Below are 11,607 nucleotides of genomic sequence, written 5' to 3'. Positions count from 1 at the left end.
TAACGCTTTCGCTGAAACAAAGGCTGAAGAGACGACACACTGACTCGAATCTGGGATAGGCAAAGGGCCTCGAGCCGCTGAGATCGTGGTTGTGATGGGACAGGCATGGGAGCCGCTCACTTCTTCCGCTTGCGAATAGACCTCGACTGACTGCCTTGTCGCTCTCTCGCCGATACCGATGGAGACGATGGCTGGCTCAATGGAGGAGGTGTTCCAGTGGGCGAGCGAGCAGCCGCATCGGGTTGTAGTATGCCGGACTCTCGCCACCGATTCCGCCGCTCCTCGAGGTAGCTTTCGGTCCAGCGCAAATGGAGAAGCATGAGACGACGACAGTTAACATCGGCTGCGTGGGCGGCGGGGAGCTCAACAGATCCACCCAGGTGCGTTAGGGCGATGGTTACATGCCACGGCATACCTACCTGAGCATCTCAACCTCCACTTCCTCCTGCAGATTCGGCAGCCGGGACAGCCCAACTTTCTGTCGCGCCTGGTCGATCCTCTCCTTTAACGGAGCATACTCGTCGTCGCGCAGGGTGTCCAGTTGTTTGGAGGTCTCTGTCCGCATTGTCTGCAGCGAGTCCTCAGATGCACTCAGCTGCAAGGGGGTGTTCCGGTTTTTAGAAGAGCAGTGAGTGGGTTTCATGACCAAAGGCCATCCAGCATCTGGGTGCCGACGATGCAGACGATGCAGACGATGCCGACGATGCCGACGATGCCGACGATGCCGACGATGCCGCTATCGCAGAGTACGAGACTCTACCTCTGCTATATCCTGGTCGAGCTGCTCAACTGTTGCGAGCAACTGCAGCCGCTCCTGCTCCAGCAGCCGCTTCTCGGCGCGGATTTCGTTAAGGAGGGCGTCCTCCTTTTCCAGCCTCTGCGAGGCCACAAAGATTGATTTTTTGATTTCAGACAGCCGGGAGATTCTCTTCCTGCCAAATGTTCATCAGAGGCAGCAATTCGATTCCACGGCGTAGCATGAGCCAAGGGCGAGCAGGCATCGTGAATAGGTGCTGTGACCGAGCGTTTCTTTGGATCGGTGCACCTGCTATCTGCGAGCCGGAGTCTGCTGACAGCTCGGGCGGAACAGCACTTGGCATCCGGCGACGAGAGTTCGCACCTCATACGTGCCAGCGACTCGAGACGCCGCATCTGCTCGTCGGTTGCATTCTGCGAATCGATTGGTAATGCCATTGGGCGGCTGAAGTCTTTGCGGGCAGGGGTGGAAACCCAGAGTGACGCTTGGGGTCGCCGAAAGGACAGCACGCTCGCACGGAGGGCGATCGAAGCTGCTGTTGGAGGCCGTCAGATCCGAGAGGAGAGCTGGCCGATCGCACCACAGCACGCCCAAAGAAATGCGGCTGCGCTTGGGCTTTCGTTTGATGCGAGCCTTCACCGCTGTCATGCTTCCGCTCCTGCGCCGGCTCGCAAGTCCAGGCCGATCCTACACCACCAAGTCGTCGCTCTTCTTGCACAACTTCATGAACACCACCACAGGAGGCCCGGTCTACACCCAGATCCACCAAAAGGTGAGTCGGGCGAGGCGGGACCGGTCCGGGATGGCCATCGCCCGATCTGCCTCCATCACACCGCCCAGCGCACTGGCCAGCGCCGTTTCAGATCACAGCATCCGTCGCCAGCGACAGCCTCACCGACAGCGTCTCGTCCATGCAGCTGAACGACCATCTCAGACCTTCGCATCTGGAGATCGTCGACGACAGCTCCAAGCACGCCGGCCATGCGGCAATGAAGGGCCTCAAGCCGAACGAGACCCACTTCCGGTGCGTCCGCAGCCAGCAGCGATATCCTGTCTCTCCGGCGCATGCCTCGCATCCATTCGCCGCTAACATCCTTGGGTCTCTGGCTTTGTCTTTGCAGAGTCTTGGTGGCATCGGACGAGTTCAAGGGCAAGGTGGGCTGCAACTGAGTGTCTGGACAGACAATCTTGCATCGATCAGGAGGCAAGGCTGGTGACATTGCTCCAGCACGAGCGTAGATGCTTCTGTGCTCACAGCTCTCCCGCCCCCGCATCTGTTTCTGCATCGATTATACGACGGTACTGGCCGGTCACCTGAAACCGGCAGACTCTGCTTCAACGACATAAGGTGAGGGACATCCACCAGCCCAATTGACTCGAGCAGTTTATCAGATCACCGGCGCTCCGCTTGAGAGTGTTGGCTGAAGGACGACTTCCGGATCTGCTTTTGCAACCCAACACTGACCCGCGGCTGATGACTGCATCATGCAACCCGACCATAGCTGGTCTACCAAATCCTGGATGACGAGCTCAAGGCCGGCGTGCACGCTCTCCAGATTACTGCCAAGACGCCTGATGAGTTCGAGCGAGCCAACAGCTTGCCAGCCGCCTGATCGATGCACGTCAAGCTTGCCGGTTTACTATTCCATGTCTGATATGTGGCCAGCCGGAGTGGTCCGTAGATCTCCAATATAGAGCTGTTGGACGAGATCGTGTTGGCGCGATAATGGTGTGGTGGTAGGGAATGGATCCGTGATGATGCTGGGCACATTTCGACGATGACAGCTCGCCGGGCACTGGATCGAGGTGCGCGCAATCACAAGGCACTGGTGCAGGAGTCAAGTGCGCTTGGAACGAGCCGTCGAGGGGAATGCACGCAGGCATGTATTGCGGACGAAACAACCGAATCGTGTCCCAGTCTCGGAATCGGGCGGACCAGTTCATGTTGGAAACGCTGCGATCAATCACAACAGGGTGGTTACCTGCCGCTTTTACCTGCCATCGAGCGTTGTCCGATCGGCTTTGTCGACAACTCACCACCTTTATATTGACGATGCAGAGGAACCAGCAGGCCAGTGGGCCAGCAAGGGCCTTGGGCAGCCGGGAGAAAGCGTAGGAGTCATTCACGCCCAGGACAGTGAAAGCCAACGCACAGGATAGGAAAGCAGCCGACGGGCCATGCGTATAGAGGGGTAGAGAGGTAAAGGGCACAAATTGGTTGCCAAGCAGCATCCAGCTCCACAATGCACATGCCGTCAGCTCCAGGCCGTTGAGAGGCTCAGTATCGGCTGATAAGGGTGATGGAAGGTTGCGTGAGTGTTGGCATGTTGGATGCGGCCCGGAGTGGTCGTCTGCGGACAGCTATACATTCGCCGGCATGTAGTGTGTCGGGTCAGACAGCGGCCAAGGCACCTACCGGTCTCGGTAATGGTCATCGCGATTGCTCCGCCCGTCTCGGGGGCTCCTTGATCTATGACGCTCCCGGCTGCGGCTTCTCTTTCGGTCGCCGTATCGTCCACGATCCCGGTCTCTGTCACGATCGCGCTCCCTGTCTCGGTCCCTATCCCTGTCCCTGTCGCGGTCTCGATCGTATCCTCGGTCTCGATCCCTGTCTCGGTCGTAGCCGCGGTCACGATCGCGGTTGTTGTCGTGCTGGTCGTATCTGCGGTCGTATCGGCTGTCGTATCGACTATCGTATCGACTATCGTATCGGCTGTCGCCCCGCGAGTCCGGTCCAGCGTCTCGGCCGGCATATTTTTGATTCTTCTCGGGAGGACCGTTGCGGGTGCCGCCGAGTCCGCCGCCCAGACGTCGCGGTCTCCATCCCTTGACAGTACGACCACGCTCGACGTCCACCACGACACGTCGGCCATCAATCTTCATGCCGTCGCCTTCTTTGTAGGCGATCTTCATGTCCTTCTCCCGCTCGTACTCGATAAAAGCATAGCCGCGCGATTTTCCCTCGGATGTCTTGACAACCTCGATCTACACATGCAAGCCGCACGCATGAGAAGACCATCCTGCTGGAGCAGCGTAGTCCTTACTTCCGAGCCACAGAGCCCTCGACTGCAGGTTCCGGCCCTCTCCTCTTGTCAATCCAATCGACCAAGAAAGACTTACACTCTGAATCGGACCAAATTGATCAAACGCCTTTCGCAGAATCTTCTCCGTGGTTTCATACGACTACACAACGTGCAGAGGAAAGGAGCGCAGTTTAACCGTCAGTGTGGCGGACGCTTTGGGGTGGCATCGCTCCGGCCCGATGGGTTCGCCAGGTCTCGTCGGATGATTGGTACTCGTTCAAGGGTTCCAGCGACACAAGCGAGCCGCGTCCATCATGCACCATCGTACGCACCAGGCCGCCGACAAAGAGTGTCTTGTATGGGTCGGACGAAAACCTGCCCTCTGCCGCTGGGTCCCAGTTCGCAAGTCCCTCCTCAATGGCTTGCTGGACTTTGGCAGACTTCTCCTGGGCCTAGCCGGTGTCCAGATGGGTGAGTGTGATATCCAACGCGTAAATAAACGGAGGCAGTTGGGCCGCATGTCGAGTTTGGAGGGGCGGTATGGGTTTCGATGGGACGACGTAGGGGTCGAGCCGTGAGTTTACGGAGCATATCCATTGTTGAGCCAGGAACGACGCATATCCCGACAGGCGATGGCGATGGCGATGGCGATGGCGATGGCGATGGCGATGGCGATGGCGATGGCGATGGCGATGGCGGCAATAAAGGGATCAGCAACCGGTTCGGTGCGGCGGTGGCAGATCACGAACTGCCAGCGGCACGGCTCCCTGACCCACTGCGAGACTGCAATAGACATGGGCGATCACGTCGATCCATGACTTGCCTTGCGCTTCCTCTTCTCCTCGAGCGTTTCTCCAGGCACGTATTCGGCGTCATGTCCTTCACATAGCGGCAGGAAGTTGCCGATGCCTTGCAGGATCGATCGCTTTGTCAGAGTTCGCTTCGGGGCATATGGGAGTGGGAGCTGGGGCAGCGGCGGTCTTGGGGCAAAGAGCTTCAGCAGCTGGGGCGGAAGCTCGGCGGTCATGGTGCGGCAGTAGCGGCAGCGGCTCTAGGGCAGTCGGGAGCGATCGGGTGTGCGCTGTGGCAGGTATCACGGCAGCACTGCAGGTCTGGTATGGTCGCAGACGAGCCCGGCGGCCGAGACAGATGGGGCAGCAGGAAGCAGGAGGCACGGAACAGCGTTGGGGCGAGATCTCGCTTGTCGGTGGGCGGTTTTCGTTTTGGACGGGGAGGGCGCTGGACGATGCTTAGGTAAGCGACGGTGTGTGTGTGGGTGGGAACGCCTGGCCATGAGCTCGATGCGGCACCCTGGCACCATGAACTTGGTGCAGCACGGCGTTCTCGGGCCATGCAGATCCTGCCTCGCAGCCAAAAACCGATGAGGGCGTGTTCACAAAAATGTACATGATGAGAGTATTTCAGCCTGCCCCTCGCCGGTCCTTCGCTGTGCCGCGCACTGGACTCTGCCGTTGGGTGGCTCATGTCTGCGGCACATCGCCCGTGATGACCACAGTGATCTCTTCGCCATTCCGAACTCGGCTGCTGGGTTTCAGAATCAAAAGCCCATCGTCCCGCTCAGCCGGATGCTCCCACGAGAGTACTGAGGGCCAGATTCGGACTCGGAAGCCGTTTGGATAGTGGGTCCTGGATCGCAATGAAGCCCCCTCACATTTAGCTGGTGCTGACTGCGTGACTCGGCGACTCTTGCTGCTGTCTCACTAAAGCGATTCTCAGCGCCATGCATCCGACTGCTTACCGCTTCAAAAACCGGATTTCGGTGGTCTGAAGCTGGGTGGCCTCATTGGCAACAAACCGCAGCTCATACCGAGAGGTCTCTTGGCTGAAGTTCATGAACGTAATCTTGCCCGCAACAGCCTGTGCGTAGGGGCGAGAAAACAGCGGGACCATCTTCTGCCAGAGCTCTCCAGTGTCTGGATCAAAGAACGAGTCTCCAAATCCGGTGATCGGGAGAAACCGCTTGTACTCCCAGCTTCAAGGGCGTCATCGCAGGGACATGCACGGGAGACGTCAGCAGTCGCCAAGATGGGACATGCAGCGGCGATGGCCAAGCAGCAGTCGTAGTCAGCGTCAGCATATCAACTGCCCCGGCCGTGCAGCGGTGCTCCTACCCGATCCAGCTCTGCAGATGCTGGTCTGCCGAGGCCAGGGTCTCTTTGATCCAGCCAACCGACTCGGACGCCCGATAAGCGATATCAAACTCGGTGAGCATCAGCCCAATCTTGAGGCGAGCAGCATCCAGGATTCGCTCCTTGAATGTCTTTTCGATCTTGAGCACATTCGGGCGCTTGTCGTAGTGGTGGTAGCTCAGGACTGACCTGTTGCGGTAATGCGATCCGCCTGGAGTAGATTGCACCAAGACGGTCAGCGAACTTTGGCGGTACCTGCTGCTGATAGCCATGGCACAGAGACCGCACCTGGCGACCGTGTGAACCCGACTGCGACGTTATCCCATGTGACGGACTCGAAGAACACGAAGCGCTCCTTGTCGACTTTGCGGATCTCTGCATGAATCATCTCATAGAAGGGCTGCAAGTTGACGAGGTCGGCAACGCCTGGCGAAAGAAGCAGCGGGTTCTTGAAGACGTCCCCTGCCCATGGTTCTGTTTGGCAGAAAGTGTCATCGCAGAGGTGGTGTCAGCACAGACTCCAGGAACACTCTCCAAACTTGGATAGCCTCGCCTTCAGATTCAACAATATTTCATGCGCCTCTAGTTCCCGGCAGTCAGCATCAAGCTCGCAAATCAGAATCGACGCAGGTGCTCCTTCAAAAGCGGCAGATCAGTCCAAAGGTACCGTTGATGAGCTCGTATCCCAGGACATTATCATACTGCCCAAACTCCTGGGCAACCCTTGCCCAGAAGAGCGCCATAGCCCGGCCGATGCCGTTCCGGTCGTCATAGAGCCGCTGGTACGCCCTTGATGTTGCTACGGCAAAGTGATACTCGAACCAATCGCGGGTGTCGCAGCGCTCACGCGAGGGAATGCCCTGCGTGTTGTTCAGGGCCCATGGGTCTTCGAGTGGAAACGGAAAGGCCTGGCTCTGCTTGGCTGGGACGAGCAGCTCCTCAGCGGCCCACAGAGGGATGCCTTCGCCGCAGAGCTTCTCCGACAATACATCTTGGTGCATATTGAGCAGCACGTAAATGCCCTGGTTGTGTGTCGGACAGATGGGCCCCCGATTCCGGCAAGACGAGCATTTCATAACCAGACCGATCCGTGCGCACCCAGCGACGCAAGAGTAGTAGATATTTGGAGGGCTTCGGCGTTAGGATGGGCAGATGCAGGCGCATGACCCAATCCCAGGCTGCGGACATCTCGGCAATACAATCGAGGCTCACTACCAAGTATCCGGACAGTTATCGATCGATGTGCTTGCCCGCACGCTGGGCCAATCACTCTCACCTTTGCTCTGCATCGCTCAACGATTGTCTTGAGAATTGCGATGTAGGTCGAGTTATAGTGCCCGCGGCTCGGCTCAAAGCCTGGCCACATCACGCCTGGCAAGATAGAGTGGATTGCGTTGATTAGGTGGCGCTCGACAAGATGCCATTTCGACAGCATGACAATGCGACCTAGGAAAGCAGGGCGGCCACGGTGATGCACCTAATCTGACGATGTTGAGGTTCAGATCGGCAATAAAGTCCACATCTTCTTGGCTGAATGACAGTTGTGGGTCCCATCGGTCGATCGTTGGGTGCCATGGCGGCCCTGCAATGGTGGCGGAGGGATAAGTACGGGCCAAAGTCCGGACACGCTTCGCCATCCGATGGGCCCTGGGCCTTGTACATTAGAGGTCATAGTTGCAGGCGAAATCGACCAGCAACATCAGGAACCGACGGGCTCATGAATGCCTTCCAGACAACATCCGTGCTGGCCTCACGGACATACCTTTAACAACAACGTTTACGCCGCGAAAGAGACGCTGCCGTCCATAGCTGTCGATGAACGAGCGCTGGCTAATGTGGGAGATTGGGACGATCGCAGGTGGATGATTTCCCGTCGGAATCCAGTCGAATGGATGCTGCGGTTGCCGGATGTCCGAGAGAATTTGCTGTGGGAGCAGGCCCGGAGCAGGCAGCGCGATGACGAGGGCCGGCAGGACAGACAAACAGAAAGCTATGAGGCGCACAAACAGCAGCTTTGAAGTCATCGATGAAAGCTGCAGACGGACGGAGGATGCCTTTGGGGATGGATGCAACTTGGGGGAGAGGCGAGCGAGGCCAGACGCAGAGATTCGCTGCGGGCCGGCGGCCGGACGGTTGGGCGAGAGGGTGCGGCAGAACCGAGGACCATGGCGACAAAGACGCAGGACCGGACCAGCCACATGTTCGCAGGCACGCGCAGCGATTGGGCAGGCCGCGGCGCACCAAGACATCAACACAGCCAGGCAGCGACGGCGGTACTGTTGGGCGTCCTGGATGAGTGTGCATGTATTCTCGATCGAGGATAGAGCGATCATCAACCCTCCCCCAAACGCAGGATGGCCCCTTGCAGCAACGCTTAGTTTTCAATGATCGACACATGGACTCGCTCCCCAAGTGGAGCCCGGGGGTCGGCCCGGACCAACACCAAGCCGTCGTTGTGAGGACTGACTTCCCAGGTGATGCCTTTGGAGGGCTTGACTTTGACCTGGAATCCGTTGGGGTACTGTACCCTGTACCGGCAAGATGGAGCTCGATCGTTCAGCGCCGGGCTGGCGTCCCAGTTGCGCCCCGGTCAGCCAGTGCACAGCTAGATGCCCACATGCCGGCTTACCTCTTCAGGAACCGGATCTCAGTCACGCTGGTGCGGCTCGACTGGATCAGCTCGTACTCCAAATCAAACTGCTTTGTCTCAGGATCAAAGCTCATGGACAGAGCTCGGCCGGCAATCGCCTGGGCGAACGGCCGACTCAGCAGCGGCACAAAGCCCTTGACCAGCTCGCCCGTTTGGGGATCAAACATAAAGTCGCCAAACCCGGTAATGGGAACAAAGCGTTTGTACTCCCACCTGCGAGGCAAATCGGCATCAGTATCCGCGTTGGCGCCACAATCTGGAGCCCGCCGATGAGCCGCTCATAGTCGAGACTGAGGGTGCTCGCCGCACGGATCGACATTGACGCTTGCTACCAACCCTATCCAGCTCTGGAAGTGTTTGTCGGCCAGTCGGAAGGCGTTTTCGAGCCAGGCAGCGCGCTTCCCGTCCCCAAAGGCAATGTCGAATTCTGTCATCATGAGCCCAGTTGATAGCCGTTTGGCATCCAGGAGCCGCTCTGTGAACGTTCTCTCGATTCCAAGCATGTTGGGCTTCTTATCGTAGTGATGGTAGCTCAGCACCGAGCGGTTCCGATACTCTTTACCGCCTGCACATTGATTCACCAGCCGCGCCGATTCGATCAGGTTGGGTCGTGAGCTGGAGCTGGGTGGCCATTGCGCCGTACACTGCTGCGACTCTGAGCGATCAGACCTCTCGCACCATACTGCGCCAGCTTTGCCGGAGACTCAGATCCTCCCTGAGTCGCTGCTGTGCTGGCCAGGGAAACTCACCTGGTGGTTGGGTAAATCCGACCACAAAGTTGTCCCAAGTCACTGACTCGAAGAAAATCAGTCGGTCGGTATCGACTTGTCGGATATGTTCATGGATAATTTCATAGAATGGCTGAAGATTCTTTCTATCGGCAACACCCGGACTCAAGAGCAACGGATTTTTGAACACATCGCCAGCCCACGGCTCTGGATAGCACAAGAGCTCATCAGCGCCAGATACGGTTGGTCAGGGCAGGGGCTCTGCTCAGATACATGTGCTGTCATTGGAAAGTCGCTGCTGCACTCTCTATACTCTGCTGAGCCGCCACTCGAGATGTTCGCGGGTCGGTCACGACAGCAAACGCACCGTTGATCAGGTCGTAACCTACGACATTGTCGTAGTCCTTGAACTCGGACGCTACTTTGGCCCAAAACCGAGCCATCGAAGTTGCCAGGCCATCTTCGTCGTCATACAGATTCTGATAGCCCCGCGATGCGGCGGCAGTCAACTGGTAGCTGAACCACTCGTGCGTATCGCATTGCAGCTTCGTGGGAATGTCGTCCGACTGATTGAGCGGCCATGGGTTCTCCAAAGGGAAGGGAAAGCCATGCTCTTGCTCGATTTTGTTTGTGTGGAATGCCCACATGGGGACGCCTTCACCACAGAACCGCTCCGACAGGACATCTTGGTGCATATCCAGGAGCACATAAATGCCCTGCAAAGATCCAAGGCGATCGTTCCGCAGCGTCATTATTCTCCTGTGGCAGTTGTCTTTGCCAATGAACAGATGCACCTACTTTTTCTTGGCACCTCGCAACAATTTGCTTCAGAACATCGATATAGGTTTGGTTGTAGCTCCCGCGCCAAGGCTCGACACCACCCCACATGACACCTACAATCGATACAGCATCAGCGAATGCGTTGCAAAGCGAGATCAAGTGGCCAGACAGCCTGGGTGGATCAGCCGGAGCGATTGCAAAACCAACCAAGGCGAATGATGTTGAGGTTGAGGTCGGCGATGAAATCGACATCTTCGCGGGTGAAGGAGAACTGAGGGTCCCATTTATCCAGAATAGGGTGGAAAGGAAACGCTGTTGACCCCATTCAGGCAAAGATTGAGAAGGATGTACTGGTAAGCGACCTGAGAGGGTACGCAACTGGAGGCTTGGACCGTACGCCGTTCAGCTAGATGCGGGCGATTGATGGGTACCTTTATAGACGACGTTAATGCCTCGAAACAGTCTCTGACGTCCATGCTTGTCGATGATCCACTGGTGCTCGATATGGGAGACCGAGGTGGTTTCGGCATGGACATTGCCTGTAGGAACCCAGTCAAAAGGATAGTCAGCTGCGCTGGACAGAGAGACCAGGCTGTCGCCCAAAATGGGGAACTGGTCTGGACTGAATGTGAGAGCAGCACAGCTGGCTGCGGCACAGAGAACAAGGGAGAGGAGACGCATGAGGAAATGCAGTGGACGGAATGCGTCTTGAATGAGAGGTTGGACAGCCAAGAGTTTCCAAGCAAGACTCGAGCAAAGGACATCCGAAAATCGCACGGGTGATGTAGTCTGCTCAGAATGGCGAAACAAAGAACAGCCGGATGTGCGGCAGCAATGCCTGATTGGGCACGCTAGTGATTGAATCAGACGATAAGGGACAATGAGATTCATCATACACTTAGCACATGAGTAAACGAGACGTCCTCACGATCACATATGCCAGCGCAGTATGCAGGTAGCTTATGTCTTACATGCTACGAAACGAGCACTTTGGCAGCCTGAGAGTGAAAGCCTCTGGTCGCTCTCTGGTCTCCACAATCGACCAGCACACTGGCCTCGGAGTGCCAGCGGTGAATGGCACTCTTGGTCACTGAATATGGAAGCCACCTTGTGCAGACTCTAAAAAAGTGTCGCACCGCAATGCGGCAGTGCGATGTCAAATGGTCATAGCCAGCGCGGATTTGGCTCGGGTGACAAAAAAGTGGTCGATGGTCGAAATCCGAGGTGTCCCGTTCTTGATGGATCGACTATGGTGCAAAATAGCAAACTTATGAGCAACGACCAATTGATGTTGTGCGAAGCATGGCGCGCTGATCAAGAGCGACATGATCACCATGCGAAGGACATTGAGCGTGGGAAAACAATGCGGCGCACTGCAAACTGGCACATTGCACCCTGGTGATCTGCGGCTCGGAAATCTGCGGCTCGGAGATCCCACCTGGACCCGACGACAGCCCGGATGACCAATGCTGCTGCCACCTGACATGCGGAGGGGGAGAGTTGCCTTGCGACAGCGGCA

The 11,607-nt window shown here is 57.3% G+C and overlaps 5 protein-coding genes across 5 annotated transcripts; 1 reads left to right on the top strand and 4 right to left on the bottom strand.

Annotated features, from left to right (window-relative positions):
- Positions 1-59: 59 nt before the first annotated feature.
- On the bottom strand, positions 60-1,341 carry BJ171DRAFT_43567 (uncharacterized protein). Its single transcript, XM_053107948.1, has 4 exons — positions 1,121-1,341; positions 761-932; positions 420-595; positions 60-291 (listed from the first exon to the last, which is right to left on the bottom strand). Exons 1-4 carry the CDS (start codon positions 1,192-1,194, stop codon positions 117-119), a joined length of 597 nt encoding a protein of 198 aa, XP_052968306.1. The 5' UTR covers positions 1,195-1,341; the 3' UTR covers positions 60-116.
- BJ171DRAFT_499139 (bola protein) lies at positions 1,335-2,467 on the top strand. Its single transcript, XM_053110446.1, has 5 exons — positions 1,335-1,529; positions 1,675-1,781; positions 1,879-1,912; positions 2,085-2,105; positions 2,260-2,467. The coding sequence occupies exons 1-5, from the start codon at positions 1,356-1,358 to the stop codon at positions 2,368-2,370; spliced, it is 447 nt and encodes a 148-aa protein (XP_052968305.1). The 5' UTR covers positions 1,335-1,355; the 3' UTR covers positions 2,371-2,467.
- Positions 2,468-2,588: 121 nt separating this feature from the next.
- Positions 2,589-4,988, bottom strand: BJ171DRAFT_561724 (putative RNA recognition motif protein). Its single transcript, XM_053113243.1, has 5 exons — positions 4,604-4,988; positions 4,113-4,232; positions 3,878-3,940; positions 3,174-3,742; positions 2,589-3,045 (listed from the first exon to the last, which is right to left on the bottom strand). The coding sequence occupies exons 1-5, from the start codon at positions 4,805-4,807 to the stop codon at positions 3,036-3,038; spliced, it is 966 nt and encodes a 321-aa protein (XP_052968304.1). The 5' UTR covers positions 4,808-4,988; the 3' UTR covers positions 2,589-3,035.
- Positions 4,989-5,148: 160 nt separating this feature from the next.
- BJ171DRAFT_499136 (endoglycoceramidase) lies at positions 5,149-8,064 on the bottom strand. Its single transcript, XM_053110445.1, has 8 exons — positions 7,693-8,064; positions 7,408-7,512; positions 7,207-7,301; positions 6,598-6,952; positions 6,219-6,404; positions 5,913-6,141; positions 5,540-5,773; positions 5,149-5,427 (listed from the first exon to the last, which is right to left on the bottom strand). Exons 1-8 carry the CDS (start codon positions 7,952-7,954, stop codon positions 5,262-5,264), a joined length of 1,632 nt encoding a protein of 543 aa, XP_052968303.1. The 5' UTR covers positions 7,955-8,064; the 3' UTR covers positions 5,149-5,261.
- A 240-nt stretch (positions 8,065-8,304) lies between these two features.
- Positions 8,305-10,769, bottom strand: BJ171DRAFT_597886 (glycoside hydrolase superfamily; the record flags this gene model as incomplete). Its single annotated transcript, XM_053114789.1, has 9 exons — positions 8,305-8,458; positions 8,560-8,793; positions 8,917-9,145; positions 9,330-9,515; positions 9,676-10,024; positions 10,107-10,201; positions 10,296-10,400; positions 10,520-10,627; positions 10,745-10,769. The coding sequence occupies 9 exons, from the start codon at positions 10,767-10,769 to the stop codon at positions 8,305-8,307; spliced, it is 1,485 nt and encodes a 494-aa protein (XP_052968302.1).
- Positions 10,770-11,607: the final 838 nt, after the last annotated feature.

Source organism: Polychytrium aggregatum, assembly GCF_025602895.1.
Source record: "Polychytrium aggregatum strain JEL109 chromosome Unknown BJ171scaffold_12, whole genome shotgun sequence".
In the NCBI taxonomy this organism is placed as follows: Eukaryota; Fungi; Chytridiomycota; class Chytridiomycetes; order Polychytriales; genus Polychytrium; species Polychytrium aggregatum.
This window is presented reverse-complemented; position numbering and strand designations above follow the sequence as displayed.

What these genes read in the sequence shown, in the direction of transcription:
- BJ171DRAFT_43567 (XM_053107948.1), bottom strand. Translation starts at nt 1,194, where the DNA reads ATGGCATTACCAATCGATTCGCAGAATGCAACCGACGAGCAGATGCGG. An exon ending in GAGTCGCTGGCACGTATGAG is followed by an intron (nt 933 to 1,120) that starts GTGCGAACTCTC and finishes AACATTTGGCAG; the next exon opens with GAAGAGAATCTCCCGGCTGT. An exon ending in TCGACCAGGATATAGCAGAG is followed by an intron (nt 596 to 760) that starts GTAGAGTCTCGT and finishes ACCCCCTTGCAG; the next exon opens with CTGAGTGCATCTGAGGACTC.
- BJ171DRAFT_499139 (XM_053110446.1), top strand. Translation starts at nt 1,356, where the DNA reads ATGCGGCTGCGCTTGGGCTTTCGTTTGATGCGAGCCTTCACCGCTGTC. An exon ending in ACACCCAGATCCACCAAAAG is followed by an intron (nt 1,530 to 1,674) that starts GTGAGTCGGGCG and finishes TCGTCCATGCAG; the next exon opens with CTGAACGACCATCTCAGACC. An exon ending in CGGACGAGTTCAAGGGCAAG is followed by an intron (nt 1,913 to 2,084) that starts GTGGGCTGCAAC and finishes TGAAACCGGCAG; the next exon opens with ACTCTGCTTCAACGACATAA.
- BJ171DRAFT_499136 (XM_053110445.1), bottom strand. Translation starts at nt 7,954, where the DNA reads ATGACTTCAAAGCTGCTGTTTGTGCGCCTCATAGCTTTCTGTTTGTCT. An exon ending in CCTCAACATCGTCAGATTAG is followed by an intron (nt 7,302 to 7,407) that starts GTGCATCACCGT and finishes CTATCTTGCCAG; the next exon opens with GCGTGATGTGGCCAGGCTTT. An exon ending in TTGAGCGATGCAGAGCAAAG is followed by an intron (nt 6,953 to 7,206) that starts GTGAGAGTGATT and finishes ACACACAACCAG; the next exon opens with GGCATTTACGTGCTGCTCAA.
- BJ171DRAFT_561724 (XM_053113243.1), bottom strand. Translation starts at nt 4,807, where the DNA reads ATGACCGCCGAGCTTCCGCCCCAGCTGCTGAAGCTCTTTGCCCCAAGA. An exon ending in AGGAGAAGAGGAAGCGCAAG is followed by an intron (nt 4,233 to 4,603) that starts GCAAGTCATGGA and finishes GACACCGGCTAG; the next exon opens with GCCCAGGAGAAGTCTGCCAA. An exon ending in AATTTGGTCCGATTCAGAGT is followed by an intron (nt 3,743 to 3,877) that starts GTAAGTCTTTCT and finishes TTGCATGTGTAG; the next exon opens with ATCGAGGTTGTCAAGACATC.